This window comes from Eulemur rufifrons, chromosome 6, assembly GCF_041146395.1.
Source record: "Eulemur rufifrons isolate Redbay chromosome 6, OSU_ERuf_1, whole genome shotgun sequence".
Lineage (NCBI taxonomy): Eukaryota > Metazoa > Chordata > Mammalia > Primates > Lemuridae > Eulemur > Eulemur rufifrons.
Genome location: NC_090988.1, coordinates 14703563 through 14722685, shown reverse-complemented (window position 1 = coordinate 14722685; position 19123 = coordinate 14703563). Strand labels below are relative to the sequence as shown.

The 19123-nt window shown below is 35.8% G+C and overlaps 1 protein-coding gene across 3 annotated transcripts in view; it reads left to right on the top strand.

The window, feature by feature from the left end:
• Nucleotides 1-19123, top strand: part of TBCEL (tubulin folding cofactor E like) — a 68016-nt gene that overhangs the window by 10627 nt on the left and 38266 nt on the right. For 2 of the 3 annotated variants that reach the window (XM_069470774.1, XM_069470775.1), the window contains exons 2-4: nt 10207-10356; nt 12021-12160; nt 18019-18200. In XM_069470774.1, coding sequence (XP_069326875.1) covers nt 10224-10356; nt 12021-12160; nt 18019-18200 — 455 coding nt within the window. In that variant the 5' untranslated portion in view covers nt 10207-10223. Of the gene's footprint in view, nt 1-4238; nt 4261-10206; nt 10357-12020; nt 12161-18018; nt 18201-19123 lie in introns of those variants that run through there. The other variant, XM_069470776.1, reaches the window with a different exon arrangement.

Here is a 19123-nt window from a genome sequence, read left to right as displayed (position 1 = left end):
TATTTAACAAAAATTGCAAGTAAGTCCTCCTCCCTGTATTCATGCTACCATGTTCACTGGGTGGTGATGGTAGTAGTAGTAGTAGTAGTAGTAGGGGTGGCCATAGCAGTAGAAGTAATAGTAAGCTAATATTTATTCAGTGCTTTCTGTGTGCCAGACACTGTGCTAAACACTTTTCACCTGCATTATCTCCATTCATTCATTCCTCAGCAACCCTATAAGCTAGGAGTTAAGGACTATTACCCCTTCCTGTGGAAGAGGAAGTGGAGAGACTTGGAAAACTTAAGTAACTTGCCCACAGTCACACAGAGGAGTGGAGTCAGTTGGGATTTACATCTAGCCAGGCTAGTTCCAGAACCAGCACTTATTACCATTGGGCAATATTGCCATAGCACTAAATATGGAAAGTCATTTTTAATGCCTTTCATAACCTTTCTGCATGGCTGCTGTTTTAACATTCTGGGAATCCCTGGTTATTACCCAGAGTAGTTTGTAAATTCCTTTGGAAGGCTGCAGAGTGATGAACTAGTAGTCTATTCCTAATGAGGCTTTTCCTTAACATGATAGCTTCTGTAGCTGCTCAAGAGCATAGATAAAGGAGTAATCTGTTCTGCGAACAGCTAAGTAATGACCTTACACTTGTTTGTTCACGACAGAAAGAGGACGTGCACATACAGTTTCCTTCTGATGAAAATTTATTCAAGAAAAAATATTCATTGCTTTTTGGAAGTACGGAGAAGTTGAGTACTGTTGCTTAGTTTTTTGGTTCAGTTACTTTGATGTTATAAAAAGTATTTTGGCTGTAATGGTTTTCATACATTTTAATAAATTATGTTGCTATGATTTGTGTGTGGTGCTATAAACTGTTGACATGACATATTCCTTTTTTGGTAAAGGTGGAATGGCTCAACAGATTAGGGCTACAGAAACCATGACTTAGCATGCTGGTAGGGCCACAGAAACCTGAGCAAGTCTCAGTTTTGTATCCTGTAAATAGAGATAAGTTAGTCTGTATGTTTCAGAGAGTGGTTGTAGAAAATTACTAGGCTTTAAAATGATTGTTAATCTCAGTGTGAGGACACTTGGTTTGGGAACATCGGGTCAAGAGTGGATGTACCTAATCCTGCTTTGAGTAAGTGCAACTTCAAAGCCTTGGAATTTTCCCAAATTGAATCTGGGCCAAATATTAATCAAAAGGTAGGGGTAGATGCAAATTTGTTTATGAAGAAGTTGGGGGCAGTGGATGGGGATGGGGAGGGAGGAACTCTTCTTGGAAGTGGTTGACGTGTCTAGTGAACATTAAACCTTTTTGTTGTTGTGTTTGCTGAATGTGTATGCAAAATGTTTTGTTCTGTATTTCAGAATGCCTAATTTAATAGGGATATAGGCAGTTGGCTTAAACCAACATTGTTGGACAATGAGAGACTATGGAAATCAAGCAAGAAGTATTTAGAAGTATTTTCACACAAACAGGTACTTCAGTCTAAGTAGCAGTATTTTCTTAAATTTTTTTGCTCTCAAATTTACCATCAAAATCATAAAATTCTTAGGGTAGTGCATTTGGATCAGAAATTCCAAGTGCTGTGTTTACATACGGTGGACTACAAGCATGAAAGTCAGTCATGTTTGCTAATGTGCAATTGTACATGAGAAAGCTTTAGTCTCTTTGTCGGACATCTAAAATGCCTATATGCACTATAGTATTTAGTAGAAAATATAGACAGCTCCGAGGCTGTACTTCCCAGTGATAGCATAGAGTCATGGTTTTAGATATCTTTGTCACTAATACAATGAAATAAAGAATTCTGGATAGGTATTTTAATGTTTGTGGTGCTTTTAAAGAGATGTGTAGTATTAGAAGAGGGTAGCAGTGCCCGACTAATAGCATAATTCAAGGAAGGTTCAGGAGTCTAAATTCCCATTTCACCTCACAGTGTTGGATATTTTTTTAAATCTCCTACCAGGAAAAGTTGCTGTGCCACATTATTACACTTAAATGTAGTGCAGTATACAGTTGAGAAAAGAGACTTTGTGACATAGGGTGGTTCTTAGCAGGGTGTGAAATCATGGTGGCATGGTGTATTATGATAAGGGATTATCAGCTACACTCAGGTTTTGCACTTGGAATGATAAAAGTTAAGTCAGTGAATTGGCTAACTGTAATTCTACAGAATAGTTCTAAAAGTTTATTAGAATTAGTTTATTTTCCTTACTTTTTATCCAAAGAAGGCATATACTTAAATATATTACATAATGCTTAGGGGCAGTAACTGAAATAGAATCATACACACGTATAAAAACTTGAGGATAAATGAAATTAGATCCACCCTAATTACACCGACTTGGACAATGTCCCTGAAGTATTTATATGGGAGAGATAGCTGTCATTTATGACTTCAGCTGTAAAAGTTTATTTATGCAATACTTTATAAACCTTAAAAATGATTATGTACGTATGTATTTATTGACATGGAAAGTTTTTCATGAGCTCTTTAGCAAAAAGGCAGGTTATAAAATTATATGTCTAAAAGTAATTTAATCTTTGTGTAAAAATATATACCTACATAGCACAGAAATATGGTCTGGAAGGATATACACGATAAGGTATATCCTTAGGCTTAATGTGCTTGCTAAATCCGTTGACCAAAGTCACCTGGTATGGCGGTGCCTCTAAGTATGCTTCAGATGTGAAAAGCTTTTGTTCATGCTTCTTTACATGATTAGCTTTGCTAATAAAAAGGGAAACTACATGGTGGGGGTTACTGGTTTTGGCATCATTGTTGTTTGCTTGCTTTCAATAGGAAATTTTTAAAAATTCAGAATGAATATTGTATTTTAAAGCAATATGTAGGAAAAAGCTTAGTAATAGAACTTTATTCATTGATTTATTTAATCTTTCTTAGAGGGAAAAATATATAACACACACACATGTACTCTCCTAGAGTAATTCTGTTTTATTGGGGATATACTTATGCCAAGGTTCAGAAAGACTGATTTGGAAAACAAACAAAAATTGCAACTACCTAAAACCAAGAATCTGGCAGAATTTGGATACAGAGGGGAATTGTTCCAAAAAAGAAAGCTTTCTGGGATGAGGTTAGAAGAGGAGTCCACAAAATGAAAGTTAAATGAGTTTAAAAAAAAATTGCAAAAATGAGAACACTAGTAATCCTAAAACATTCTTTGAAAATATCTAGATGTTCCTCCACAGGCTTTGTTTTGTTATTGCTGACCTCCCCCACACCCAAACTCAGGATGTCCTTTTTTAAAAAACTCTCTCTTAACCTTGGTTGTTTTCATCATCTGTCTCATTGCTTCACTTTATAGTCTAAGCCTCTCAAAGGTGTGATAGGTACTCATTGTCTTGCTTACTTATTAACTTAACTCCCTAAATACTATGGTTTCTACCCCCTTGACTTTACTGCAAGTTCAGTCACCCCAAAGGTGAACAAACTCCTAATTATCCATGCCTTTAGGGATTTTTAAAATTCTCATTTTTGACCTCTCTGTATTCTGCATAAAGATCAGTAACCCTCATCCTAATACTCTATTCACAGTTATCTATCAAAATTTTTCTTGTATCTCTGCAGGATAAAGTCTAGCCTGTACAAGGTCAATCATGACCTGACCACCATCACCTCTACAGTCAAATCTCCTGCCTCCCCCCCCCACCCCCCACCACACATATTTTATGTTTTAGCAATACTGCTGAAAACCCGTGTTTCTGGTCTCCTGTTCATATACTCCTTCCACTTTGTACCCTAATCTTCATAATGGCTCAGGATTCATCTGTTAATACTTCCTTGATCATACTCACAAAAGTTAATCACTTCTTATGTTTTAAGTCACTATTTCTGTCTGACTTATTTTAGGTATGTGTTATCTCATGTATTTTCATCTAGATTGTGGATGCCCTGAGGGTGGAGTTTGGATTTTATTCATTCTCACTTTCTTTAGTGTTGAGTGTAGAGTTTGGTACAGATTTAGCTTCTGATACATGTCTGTTGAACTGGACTAAATGAAACTAAGCTCTATGAGGGCACACATTTTATAAATAAATGAATGGGCATGTAAGCCTAATTGGTATCATTTGGTAAGGTGCAAAAAAAGCAGAGAAAACTAAATACATTTGTTGACTCTTTTTTACTAAATAATTGATAAGGAAATTCTCATTCTCAGATTGTCTTGTGAAGGAAACAGGTAGCAATGTGGAGAACAAATCACTGGAATGAAATGTCATCTGACCAAAGGAACCTAAAGGTGAAATTGTGGAGACTTTGGCCAGAATGTTTAACCTAAGTTTTGTTTTCGAATATTTGGTAGCAAAATATAGGCAGGTAGCTTTTAGAGTGTAGTTTTTTCTGTCCCTCTCTGATGAATAGATAAGATTGATTACTTGTATATAAATGGGTCCATGTCAAATGACGGAAAGTAATTTTAAACCACTGAAGAGTATTTTCCTTTTCTCCATTTTTATGAAAACTTCTTGAAGATTTAGCCCCATCCTAAATTAATGCATATTTTGAATTATTATGATTTCTTTTTCAAAAGCGTAAATCAGTTCCCTACTATCTACTATTTCATTAACTTGAAACCTGCAGGAATGGCTTCTTGCAGAAAAATACCTCTTTTCTTTGTTAGTCTCTATAGTCAGAGGTGACAGGGAGGCCTGAAGCTCCCAAGGATCCCAAGACATCACCACCTCGTGGTGTGATTGTGGCTCCAGAGTCAGAATGATTTGGATAAAGTTTGGGTAATTTGGATGAGAGATTTGGGTAACTTTTATTAACACATTTAACTTCACTAGCAAAAGAAGGAAAACCGTGCAGGCCTGAGGGTATTCTTCCAGCCCTTCTGTGCATGGTTGAGCTTTTGCTTTGCCCTTGTTAAAACCATGGTAAAGAGGAGCAGAACACTGCTCTGGCCCTGTCAGTTTACCCACCTTCATCTCAGTCCCTCCCCTTAGTTTCATTGCAGTTTAATTCAAAGGCTCCAGTGTGTTTTGTTTCTGCTTGCTTTTTTCCCCCAATGCTGTTTAATGAAACTATCTATTTCTGTTTGGCCATCCATTTTATTTCTCTTACTTCCTCACTCTCCAATGCCTTTTAAAATTAGTACTAATGTTGTATATTCTACATATAAAAATTCTATTTTGGAATTTTTAAAATAAAAATGCATGAAAATAAGGAAATTAAAAAGCTCTTGACAAATTATTAGGCCATTCCTAGATAGTTACTTAAAAATATCTTACATTTTGAAAAGATGATGTGTGCATCTGGTGAGTTCAAGTGCAAAAGGGTAAACACTGAAAAGCAAACCTCCTTTCCATCCTTATTCTCCTCATTTCTTCTCTTTGAAGTCAACTGTTGATACTACTTTTACTCATTTCTATGTTATCCTTTTGGAGATAATCTATGCATATACAAGCAGATAAATTTATTTTTATAAGATTTAAAATTTATATTTTGACACTCTATGAAGTAGTATTTATATCTTTGGGAAGTTGTAAGACTAGAAGTATTCACACTTTATGAAGTATATACTTAGTACTCTACATTGTTTCTTTGTGAAATAAATACTGATCTTGCATACTAGCATAAGGATATATCTTGTATATCTTCCAGTGTTAGTGGTCATACTTGGTCTATTTTCTGTTTTCAGTTGTGTTGCATTTCATACTAATTTTGACCTGGCCCTTTTATTTGGAACATAAAGTACAAATTGTTTGATAGCAGTTGAGGGTACTTAGGTGACTGGATGTTCTGTTCCGATATTAATCCACTTGGCAAACATGCCCTCAGCACCTTATCCTTCAGCTCGTGCTTTATCCTGACTTTTCTCAAGCACTTTACGAGAGCATATTATAGTCAGGATTTTGAGGCACAAAGGAATTGAGATTTTCACAGGCATGCTCTACAACTTGGTAATCGAACCAAGCAACATCACCCAAGATTCCTGGCTGCCTGGCTTTCAGCACCAGTTCACACCAGTTTTACTAATGCGTTAGAACTCTGCCTACTGCAGAGGTAGTCTGATGCAATTTGACCCCTGTTATTTCCAGAATGTCATACATTATCCTCCCACCCCCCAAAACCCTTTTAAAAGGCTCTCGTTAAAGATCTTTTCCATCCTGTATTTCCTTATTTTTCAATCTGTTTGGTTTTCAGCCTTCCTTTCCCACCTACTGTTCCTCCTCAAACTGCCCCAACAGATTTTGAGTAGATTTATGTTACCAATCCATTTTGCAATCTTAATGTTCTAATTCAAAACCCATGTATTAATGTGTATACCATCTGCATTCCTGGAGAGCTAGTCCAATAGTATCCTGGAAAATGACCAGTGAAGGCGCCTGGTGTTGCTTTTCAATCTTAAAAAAAAAGAATAAGAATTAAAAAAAAATCCTGACATTTGGAAGAATTACTAAAGCATGGGATCATGAGGAAAAACTTTAAAAGTTCCCATATTTGCTTTCTTAGTAAGACTTGTTTTAACGTGAATATGTCTTTAATGTTACCATCCCTCAGTTTATATTTAAATGGTGTATAAATGTAAAATGTATTTAAATGGTTTGAGTTTAGGTGGTTCTGAAGCCTCCAGATAAAAGATGCAACTTAAATTTGACCATTTTTTGCCTTGCCCACACACTTTTTATTCTTTTGAACTGCCGATTGTATGGGAGATAGCATTGCAACTTCTTTGACTTTTGTTAAACATTTGTAAAAACCCTGTTGGCATTCTGCTTGAGACAGGTCTTTGATAAGAGCTATGGTGCCTGTCGCTAGTGGCATAGCACCTGCTCTATGTTGTCTGCTGTTGGTGGTGAGAACTTTACATTGAAAAAGAACCTTTCACCCTGAAGTTCCTGTAGCTCTAGATGAACACAGTACAGTTCAATTTTGACACCGTCAGCATTGGAATAGAGGGCAGCAGCTATGCAATTATCACTCTGTATAGAGAAAGAAGAAACTATCTTGTACTAAAACAGGCTCTTTCCTTAAGCTTACAAATGAGAATCTTAAACAGAGGGCACCCTGTATTTTCAAGGTGACTTATGATATATGCAGTATGAAATATATTTCATAGTCTAACCTTTGGTAAATTGTACAGATAAAACTTTTGTTCAGTGGATAGACGTGCTCAGTGAGCGTGTACTGTATGGGCACTGGTGAGCTGACTTCACAAAGTCAAGTAGACATGGTCCTAGCAGTAATCTAGGAAATGGGCCAAGTTTAACAACCACTTTTATATTGATGCTTTTTTCAAATTCTTATTACAGACCTGAGAGGAAGGATTAGACTATCCATAGGTAAGAAAATTAAAGTAGAGAGAGATTAGATAACTAGCTTATGTTTTACCCAGCTAGTGAGAGAGCCTAAATTTCCTGTCAATGTGCTTTCTACCTTACTACAACCTCCTCTTATAATTAATAACATTTGTATATTTTAGAGCTTTACAACAGCCCTGTAATCCAAATAGTGCATTTGTATATTTTAGGGCTCTACATCAACCCTATAATCCAAGTAGTATAGATGTTAACATCTTATTTTATAAAGGTAGACATTTGAGTCTCAGAGAGATACACTGACCTGCCTGACAGCACAAAACTATTAAGTAGTCAGAACTGGGTGGGGCTTAAACCTACCCTCCATCCTGAATTCTCTGTCCTTTCTACTCAGCACCTGGAGGCTAGTGATTTTAATACTCAGCGACATTTATCGAGCCCTTACCATGTATATTATACTGTCTCTGATGTTATTAATTGATACTGAAAGAAATAGAATTACACAGTTCCACTCCTCTTTATAATTTAATGGTGAAGATAGGATAATCACATAAGAGAAGTGTTATACCTAACATTTGGTATAATTGAACCAATAAGCAAAAGTAAACCAGTGCAACTATAGTGAAATAAATATGTCATCACTAATGGTAAACAATTTGAAGCATTATCTGGCTAGTATCAAACAGCCCTCTCAGAAGCTTTTAAATGATCCTTCCTGCTGGCTTCTTCTAGGAAAAGTACCTGTAGTCATTTTCAACCTCTCTACCTCTGTTGGTTTCTTCCTTGTAATCTATAACCATGTTCAGCTCTCTCCTATTTTAAGAGAAAAAGTCTTGACAATTTCCCCCAATTCCCTACTCTCTTCTGTTCCTGCCTATCTTACCATTCCATCTTCCTTCTCCATTCTCATCAAAACTTCTCAAAGTGTTGGCTAGATACTCTACTTTCTGGTTGTTTCTTTTCTTTTTCTTCATGACTGTGCTTCCTCTTCCTGTCCCTTAAATATCAGTGACTCCAGAGGTCTATTGTTCTACTGTTCTTAAATAAGAACAGTATATATATGTGTGTGTATATATATATATATATATATATATAAAAATACAACATTTCCTGTATCCTGATAATGTCCAAATCTTCATATTTAGTTCACATTTCTCACCCAACTTTAGACTGTTTCCCTGGATATTCCATACATGCATCAAAATGAACATCAAATTGAACATGTATAAAGTGGAATTCGTCATTTTCTTCCTTAAAGCTGGCTCTGTTGGCTTGTTAGTTAATGGTATCTCCTGTCACCTGATCACCTGTACTAGAAACCTAGGAGTCAGCCTTGACTCCAGCTTCTCCCTCAGCCCCTGTAATTTCTGAATAGCTTGCTTCCTAGAGTGGATTCGCTACTGCTTTCTATTTCTTCTACCACTGTATCACTTCTGGTCCCCATCCTCTCTCTCCTATATTTTTGCAATATCTTCCTAACTCTTTTCCCTGCCTGCAATCTTGTTTGCTTCATATTCATCAGTTACGTAATTGCCAGGGCAAGTTCTCCCCCAAAATTTGTTGTTGAATTCCCTTCCCTAAAACCTTTTATCTTCTTGTTTCCTATAGGATAAGGTTCAGCCTCTTAATGTGGCATACAAGATCTCCTCTGAGGTTTCTCATTAGATGACTCCTGATGGTGTCTTCCATGAGCATGGTGCTATGGCAATACCAGGTCTCTTGTGCTTACTCATGTATACCATTGTATATTCTATACCTTTTCACATGATATCCCTTCTTTGAGTACTCAGTGTCCTCCTTCCTTTTTCTGATTGTTTTAATAAAATAAAATAGCCTGATACCTTATAGTTTAAATACAGAGGTCAATTATAGTTTCCTATATTTTGATTAATATTGAATACAGAGCATAGGCTAGCCCCTTAAGACAATGGGTTATCAGGCTGTCAGAAGTTAGCATGTTACTTAATATTACCTGTTTTAACATATGCATGAGTACTGAGAAGATGCTGGAGTTACTGAATGTTTGGACCTTTAGCTGAGGTTAAACAGAAAAGACTCTACCCAAACTCAGAACCAAAAGAAATGACATTCTGTATTAGTTAGGACTAGGTCCAGTTGTAAATAATGGAAAAGTTGAAAAGAATAGTGGCTTAAATAAAATAGATTATCTTTCACCAAAAATTTCAGAGATATATATCAGTATGGCAGCTCAGTTCCATGAGGTCCTCAGGGACTCAGGTTCCTATCAGCTCTTTGCTCCACCTTCCTTAGGGTATATTTCTTGGGCTCATTTGTCCAGTGGCATCAGTTTTTTAAGGAACAGAATGAAGGAAGAATCAAAGAAGGAGAGCAACTGGCACACTCTGGCTATTTTTAAAGGATGATTCCTGAAAGCTGCCACAGAATACTTTATTTCTATCCCATCAGCTAGAACTTAGTCATATACTCATTCCTAAATGTTAGTAGCCATGTGTACAGTTAAAGGTTCCTTTACCCTGGAAGAAGAAGAGAGTGGATTTTGAGGGGTAGATATTAAAGGATTCATCCAAACTATTTAGCCTGGTGTTCAATCTGTAACTTCTTTTCTAGCCCTTTTTCCAGTCACTTAACCACAGGAATCCTATGCACCAGCAAAAGTTTTCTGTTATCCTTGGTCAGAAGTGATCACCTCCTTTTCTAAATCTCGTAATACTTTTCAGCTCTATAGCAAATATCTTATGCTGAACTGTTATTGCTGTCATTTGTCTGCATATACAGCTTCTCTAAATCATAAGGTCTCACCACAGTGTAAGTTTCTGGGGGGCAGTTACCATGTATTATATGTCTTGCAATGCCTACCTAGTCTAGTGCCTTATAAATTGGTTTTCAATAAATTTCTTACGGAAGTAAATAAATAATTTTGATGATTTTTTGGTTTCTTATAGCATTTTAGGAAAGAAAGATGGATCAACCTAGTGGAAGAAGTTTTATGCAAGTATTATGTGAAAAATACAGTCCTGAAAACTTTCCTTACCGCCGTGGTCCTGGGATGGGAGTCCATGTCCCAGCCACACCTCAGGGCTCTCCTATGAAAGGTAAGAAAGGTAGGACCTAAAACATTTATTTACTGGAGCTTACTTAGGAAGCTAAATCACAGTATTGCTTTGTTTGCCAGTGATTTCCCCATCATTATGATTTCAGTTTTCCTTAAGAACCTGGCAGGACTGGTTTTTCTCCAGATTGTCCAAGGGGCATTTTAGTTGTCCTCAAAGAATAATAATTGAATGATAATATTTCAAATGCATATTCTTTTAAGGAACTTAGAGGGTACTAAAAATATTATGAGACTGGCCTGTGGCCTCAAGGACTTTACAGCCTAAAAGGATTACAAGACATTCACATTTACAAAGATATAACACAAGGTAGTTTATGTTGCACCAAGTAAATGACACAATGATTGGGGAAGAAATTTAGAAGAGAGTTAATTAATATGATCAGAAAAGTGTTCAAAGGTGTGAGATTTGAGCTAGTCCTTCAAGAATGTAGAATTTGATTAGAGAGGAGATAAAGACATTCTAGGAGAGGGATTAGATGTGAGCAAAGGTCTGTAACTAGAAATGTGCAAGGTGTATTTTTGCTTTTGTCTTTTAGCTTGATGTTGCAATGAACAGCTCTTGGAAGTAGATCTTTGTAGTTATGGGGGATTAAAATTGAATCAAGGTTTTAGGTTCTATATTCAAAGGTTACCAAGTGTTTGCTATTTTTCAAATAACTATCTTATCTATGTCACCTAGAATGGCAGAGAGAAGTGGATTTCTTACTTGGTTATTTTTTTTCCCCAGGATCCATTCCCATTCTGAGAAATGTGATACCAAAAATACTAAGTGGAAAAACCATATAATTTGAGGCCTCCATTAATAAAATATTACCTTCATGAGTCCTTATTTTATACCAAATGGCAAAAGAGTGGTTGAATTCTCATGTTTATCCTTTTATGTAGAGATATTAAGAGTGATTTTAGTGACACGTGTGTTTTTTTAACCAGGTAATAGTCAAAGAGGTGTTAGCTCAATCTGACCAAATTCATTGAATAGTTTAAGATTCTGAAACACTTTCTCCCATTATAATTATATTTAAAAAGAAGGCCAGTTTTCACAAGGGGCAAATTCTATAGGGATATGAAACAGGAATAATTGACAGACAAATATGAGAAAACTGTAGAGTTTTGAAAAGATCCATTAAGTGAGGAAGAGTTCTTGAATGATGTGAACTTGAAGAACAGAAGTGATTTAGCAGATAAATATCTAATGGTTTGAGATAATTTTCAAAGATAGCAAAAGGTAAAGATACACATCAGATAGAAAAGAGCTATCCAGAATACTTTTGAACTAAATTTTAAAAAGGAAGAATTGAGGCCAATAAGAAGGTAGTGGGAATCCACACGTGAATGTCATGGATCTCGTGCTCAGATGACAAGATGATAGCATGGATGATGGCTTTGTTGTAGGTAATTGAGATAAACAGTCCTGCCAGGAGTTAAAGCCTAGAGCACTTCTTTGTTGGTACTGGTTCAGTACTTCTGGGCAGTATTTGGCTGTCTCTCGCCTTGGAATTCAGTCCCCTTTGATCCCGTTATATCCTGTGTTTTCCAGGTCCTTGTGTAATTTTGCACTGTTTGATTTTTGTTTCTTGGGGGCTGAACGTGTATAGACAAGAATTAGGCTAATGTAGAAAGTATTCTGTGTCCCCTGTGATTCAGATCGCCTCAACCTCCCAAGTGTACTAGTGTTGAACAGCTGTGGAATAACCTGTGCAGGAGACGAAAAAGAAATCGCCGCCTTCTGCGCTCATGTGTCGGAACTAGATCTTTCTGACAACAAACTCGAAGACTGGCACGAGGTAGAGTTTTTATATTGCTGTGTTTTGGTAAAAGGTGGCAATAACCATTGTATCCTTGTCTATGTTGTTATGTATTCTGCTGAATTCTGTTCACAGTTGAGATTCTTGTCTCTATGTCTCAAGATAAATGACTGCATCAACTTTATTTGTGGTGATTTTTCAATTAGCTTTGTTATTGCTAATTTGTTTTTCATCAATGTGAAAAGCACTGAGGAACTTTATTCCAAGTTTCAAGAGGTTAATGAGTCTACAGAGGTTTGGACTGCTAACAATGCCTTAAATTCTCTATTGTTTCACTAGTTTACATATCCCATGCTCATTCTCTACTTCTACTTCAATATTTATTACTATAAATTGATGTAGAATTGCTAGAGCTTGAAACTAAGATTATAAAAATATTCTTGTTACTGAAATTTATCCCAAATATTTTAGAACTTTTCTTATATTATCATGTCCCTTTGGTCAGTTGATATGATTGATGTCTTTTGATCTCAGAGTAACTCTAAGTATACGAATAACAGTGTTATAACATCCTCTCATTATATATAACATTACCTACCTGATTATAACATGACCTGATAGAAGCTACCTTGAAGAATAAGGGAAAAATAGTTCTTCCTACTTTATTCTCCTGCCTTAATTTAGGCTCTTATTTTTTGCTTTGACTGTTGGATAAGTTTCCTAATGAGTTTCCCTGGATCTGGCTTTATCCTCTTTCCTTTAAGCTGTCTTCCACAGAGCTACCACAGACTCCTTTTAATAAATGAAGCATGGTTATGACACTCTCTGGCATGAAGTCCTTCCGTTGCTTTTCATTGCCTAACAGCTAAGGTCTGAACTCTTTTAAGTATGGTCCTTAGTTGTATGGCCCTTTGCTATTTCTGGAACTTTATCTCCATCTTTAGCCATGTACTTTTACTTGCAGCTCATGATAAACTCTTGACATGAAAAGCTTCCTTGCTTTCATTCATTCTGAACCCATTGCTCTCTTTCTTCTTTTGTCACCTGGCCACTTCCTATTTTTCCTTTAGGACTTGGCCAAAGTTGCTATTCCTCTGTGAAATTTTCCCTGGCTCTCACTCAGACAGATTTAGATTATCCCAGAGCACCTGCACTATGCTGCTATGAAAAGATTTATCACAGTGTAGTGTAATTACTTGCTTACTTGGCAGTTTTTCTACTAGACTGTGAGCTTATTCAAAGTGGAGATTTTTATCTTTTTTATCATCAGCGCCCAGCATACTAGGTAGTCAAATGTTTGTTGAGTGTGTTAATGAATAAATGATTATATCTAAGGATTGATCAAGACCACTTCCTCCAACTTTTCATGTGATCTTAAGAAATTCACTTAATCCTTTAGTGCTTTAGTTTGCTCCTTCATAAGAGAGGTTTACTGATAAAATTAATCATTGAAACACCTAGTAGATATTGAATGCTATACAAATCCCAAGGCAACTTTCTTATTTAAGAAAAATCTATCTATAACCCAATTTTGTTCAGTTTTTATTATATTTATCTATTTCATAGTCTTGTTTAATCTGGTAACTGTACTCTTGGTTATATTTCCTATTTTCATTAGAACTTTTCCCAAAATTCTTTGAGATGCATGTCACCTGATTTCTAAGTGATTTATTAATATATGTGGATTTAGAAGGCTGTTCTAAGAAATAATTTCTATTTTTACATGATGTATATATGTATTTATTTACTTATCTGAACAACTAGTATAGTTCATTGTTCAACAAATTACAGTCCATGCCTTCTTGGTCCTCTGAGATACTTAATTGCCATGCATGCTCTGTCCACACTGCACAAATGGCAAAAAGAACTACCCCATTTACCTTCTTTCTCCTGCACAATTCTTCTAATAATAGTCCTGCTGCTGAACCTCTGGTGAGATTTGTGGCCTGCATGGATGACAAGTCAAACCAAATCTTCTTATGAATCAGTTCAGCTCCTACGTATACATACTCAATCCCCTAAATTTGTTTCTTTGGAATATAAAATTTCAAAAAGATTTTGTGCTTTGACAGTGTACGTAAGTTTTTGCTAACTGGTGGGAACAGTTTAATAGTGTTGTAGTTGCTACTTTAGAAGGAAAATGTATGGAATATGGATCAGTACACAGAGTTTGCACTAGGTAATGGAGCATTTTCTCTGCTTAGACAAAGGCCTATGTTAAATATTTCTCAGACCACATTGACATAAAACCAGAAGGTCACATGTTTATTTGTCATATGTTTGCACTCAGTTTGTATGTTCCTGTCTGTGCTCAATAGTCTGTTTTCAGGCAGTTTGCAAGTAAACATTTGTTGCTTCTCATTTCAGATTTCCATTTCCAATTTACTTTTGTTTTCATCATTCCTTTATATGTCCTCCTTATCCTTAATTATCTTCTAGAGCATATATCAGAACACATGGAGGTGGGAGAAATACTGACAACAAAAGAATATAGATTTTTTTTTTACACGATTGATTAAACTCTTTGCCAGGCTACAAATGCCTCATAGGTTACTAATTTTAAGACATTACATTTCAGCCCCATAACCCATATTTCTGATTGCCAAAAAGATCATCTGTCCCTAGCCATTAACTAAGTTTATTTCAGCCAGTAGTGAAACAATGTGGAACAAAATAATATAAATGTTCTATTAGTTTTTTGAATGGTCATTAATGTTATAGATTGAGTAACTTGTAGTTTAAAAACTGGCTGCTATATATCCAAGACTAAGATAAATATGGGTGGGAAATGTAATATATCTGGGGGAGGCAAGGATTTGTCTCCACCCTTCCAGAATTGGGCACCTATGTGTAAAAATAATGCATTTTTTAGCTTTTGATTTGAATTTTTGGCTGAACAGATTTTTGTCTGACCTTTCCCAAGGTATCTTCTTTTTTCTCCCTTCCTTATCAAAACCATTTTGTAAAAGAAATTAAACCAAGTAGTTGAGAGGAGGGAGGAATTAGCCACTCAGATGAGGCAGAGAATAGCTGAGTATAAATTACAGATTGTTATCCTAAAACCCTTTCCCCATTTTTCTTAAATCTTCAGTTTCTTCCTTTAGATACCTGAGTGGAGGGTCCTCTATTAAATCATAGAATTGTGGAGACCTAAAAGGTGATCTCAGTTCATCTCCATGTTTCTGCACATGATCATACTTAACTCATTCCAGCTGGAGGAGTCATTTTATTTTAAGAATTTTAAAAAGGGAAGTCAGTATACTGCTCTAGAAATTCACAGAATGTTTGTGAGCCTTTGCTATTGGGAAATTTTTACATTATAAGTAAATTTATCTATGTAGTGAATGTTATATTTTCCTGAATCTTATTAGTTTGAAGTTACCCACAAAACCTTTTTTATTTCACCCCTTTAAAGAAAATATTTCTTTCTTTCTAACATTTATTATTTTTGCAGCTTAAATTAGATTCTAGTCCAATTTTATCTTTTGGTATATTCCAGGGCTAATTGAGTAATTATTCTAAATTTTTATCCTCACTGATGGATGCAGATAATGACGATTACATCATGTGTCTGCTAGCCTTGGGAAATCTCCTAGAAATTGCTTTAAAACCCCCAAATTACACACTTTTAAGTATTTACCTCTTTATTATGGGAGGTGGTGGTTAGCAAAGGGTTTATGTTTTGTTTTTATTTAACTGGAGTTATACTATAGTTAACAGTTATTCATCATGCTTTAGTTGGAGCACAATTCCTCTCTTTTTGTCCCCCAAAAGAGGTTAAGAATAGCTGATGATCATCTTGTGTATGAAAGTTCTTCATATCATTAGTATTCAAGTCATAGAATGCAGTACAGAGTTGGTCCCTGCATGAGCTGGTTAGCTGTGTTTAGGTCACAGATTAAACATCAAATTCTAGCCATATATTGCACAAATGTTTGGTACCATTTGATCACAGAAGGGATCAAATAAGAGAATAGGTGCAGATTAATATAAATTCCTTACACTTTAAACAGAAGCCTAGTGTATTTTCTCTAAAAGGTAGCTCATTTCTTCATTTGTAAAAGGAGGATAAAAGTGGTTCCCACTTCAAAGAGTTAGTGTGTGGAGTAGGTGAAAAAGTGAATGTAAGGGGTTTCCCTCTGACATATTCCTCCGAACCTTCTTGGAATTAATCTACTTCTTACTGATTGTAGAGCTCCTGAACTGAATGTCCGTGGTAGAGCTGATGTAAAGTACACATTACTTTTTCTTTCTACTGATGGTTGTCTTCCCTGGATACCCTCTGGGCATTACCTCTGGAGCTCTACACAGAAAGCTATCCAGGTCCCAACCCTGAAGCTTGTCCCACCTGTGAAGCTTCTGACTCAATAGTTATGGTGGAACTTGGGAATCAGGATATTTTAAAAATTCTACCAGTGTTTCTGATGGATAACCAGGGTTGATATATTGGTTCGTACTATACTTATAATATTAATAGTTACATTTATTAAATAATTTTGTGCCAGTCAGGAAATGTTAAGTGCCCACTATACAGTAGCGAACTAGGTAAGTACTGTTCTTCCTTTCATAAAGTTTACATGCTATTGGGGTAATGTATGCTATTGAAACAAGTTTCAAAAAATTTGCCAACTGCTGTGCTGAGTACATTACACATATATCTCATTTAATCCTACCAACAGTCCTATAAAGTAGATGGTACTATTTTCCCTATTTTATAAATGAGGAAACTGAGATTTGGAAAGGTTAAGTAACTTGTCTGAAACCGCTCAGCTCAGAAGTGTTGGAACCTGGTTTGAACCAGGTTTTCCAACTCTAATACTAATCCTAACTCCTCTTTTCTACTCTCTTTCTCATAAATTTAGTTACCACATTGCCTGGCTGTTTGATGCTTTATACATTTACTAGACATCTAGCATTTATCGCATACTTGTTTAAGTTAGTTCTTCTCACAGAGTGAGCCAGGTATTCTTCACTTATCTTGACTCATTTTTTTTTGGTTATATGTATGATGTAGTAGTTGTGCTATATTGGAAAGAACAATGGCTCTCATTTTTTTTTTTTTTTGGCTCTGATTTTTAAATCTCAGATTTGGCTATTGTGACTGTGAAACCTTAGTCAAATTATTTAACATCTCTGAGCCTCAGCTTCCTCATTTATTAAAATGAAAATGGTGTTATATTATTTATTTTGCAAGTTGTTTTGAAAATTTAATGGAATAAGTTATGTCAAAGAAACTAGTACTATATAGAGCAAATACTTGTGGTCAATAATGCTCATTTCCCTTTTTTTCCTTTTTGTCTACCAGGTTGCTAGCTAAATGTTAAATTGATGATGTTTTCCCTTTTATTATAAGTTATGGATGCTTTTTGGTTTTTAGTAAATATATTTTAAAGTTTGGTACATTTTTGAACCACACTGAAACTATTTTCTGAGTTATTGTGACTATTCCATCAATTTTGAACACATGAATTGTTACGAGGTGTTTTTTAATAAACCTTTAATTAGGCTTAATGTGCTGAAAATGAGAGGAAGGAGATGTTCAAAGAGAACTACGTGACCCAATCTCAGCTCTTTAAAAATTTAAAGCCTAAAGTGTCTTCTAAACTATCTTTTCTCCATTTATCAAAGAGAACATCACACAGGGCAGAATCAGAAACCTTGCTAAAGGTGACATAGGAAATTTTTCTTTTGTACCATAAGTTATGTTATGTACCAGTCAATTATGCCACTATTTCATAGAAAGATTAAATTATTTGCCAAGATTTGTTGAAATCACTTATGCCCTGATGTAAATGGCCCTTTGCCTGGAGACCTGCTCGCGTAGGCTTTCTTGAGCATGATTGCTATTTAAAAGCTCTGATTACTGCCTAACAACGCTTTTCTTTTTTTCTCCCCAGGTCAGTAAAATTGTGTCAAATGTTCCCCAGTTGGAGTTTCTAAACCTGAGTTCCAACCCTCTGAATTTGTCAGTTTTAGAAAGAACATGTGCTGGGTCCTTCTCTGGGGTTCGCAAACTTGTCCTCAACAACAGCAAAGCTTCTTGGGAGACAGTCCACACGATACTGCAGGAGTTACCAGAGTAAGCCCAGACAGCATGAGGGCGAGGGAGCTATGTTGCCATCTGTGTTAGTACATAGGGTTACTGCTGATCTCCCATCTCAGCAATACTAGAACTGCAGATTAAGTAGAGAAGGAGATTAGAAAAATGAAGTCATTGGAATGAGGGTGTGAGGGTAATCTAGTAGCATTTCCAATGGAATACGTGTTCAGTGTTGAGTAGCACCAAGATATAGGATATGTCATCCTTGGGCTAAAAAATACCCCTGAGAAGCACTTATCACTTCTAGATCAATTCAGCTTTACTCCATTTTAATCTTCTATTTACCTGATATAGGAATTTAGCCTCAGCCCCTTTCTTTGGGAGGAAAAAAAATCACAGTATCTCTAAAACATGTTAACATTCAGATGATTAAGTGCTTAGCTGGCCTGATGGGAAAATGGTCCAGGTATTCTTTTCAATGATTTAAGAAAGAAATTATACTTTCGTCAGTTTAGAAATGTTTTATAATGTTTTGTTTGTACCTATCTTTGTATATGCACCTAAATGTGCAAAGAAAGTAGTTTAAAGAAATGTATGAAGCTGTAGTTTCTTTGACGGTCTAAATATGGAAATTTTCAAACCCCTTAAGAATCTTATCTCATTCCATCTTAATGTCTCATTCCCACTCTAATGAGATTGTTTTCCTGACTGCATGCAACATCAGCATGGTGTAGAATGAGCTTTTAAGTACCAGTTCCCCATGCTAACCAAATGACATTTGATGAGGTGCTTAACTTCTCTGAGCTGTTGCCTTGTCTGTAAAATGGGCATAATTGTATTACTTTGCAGAAATAAGAGTAAAATCTACAATGCGCCTGACACAGGGTAGGGATTCAATAAATGATAGTTACAATTTCTAGTTCTAAACATTTGTTCATGTTGTTTTGGGAATTTTCTTTTAT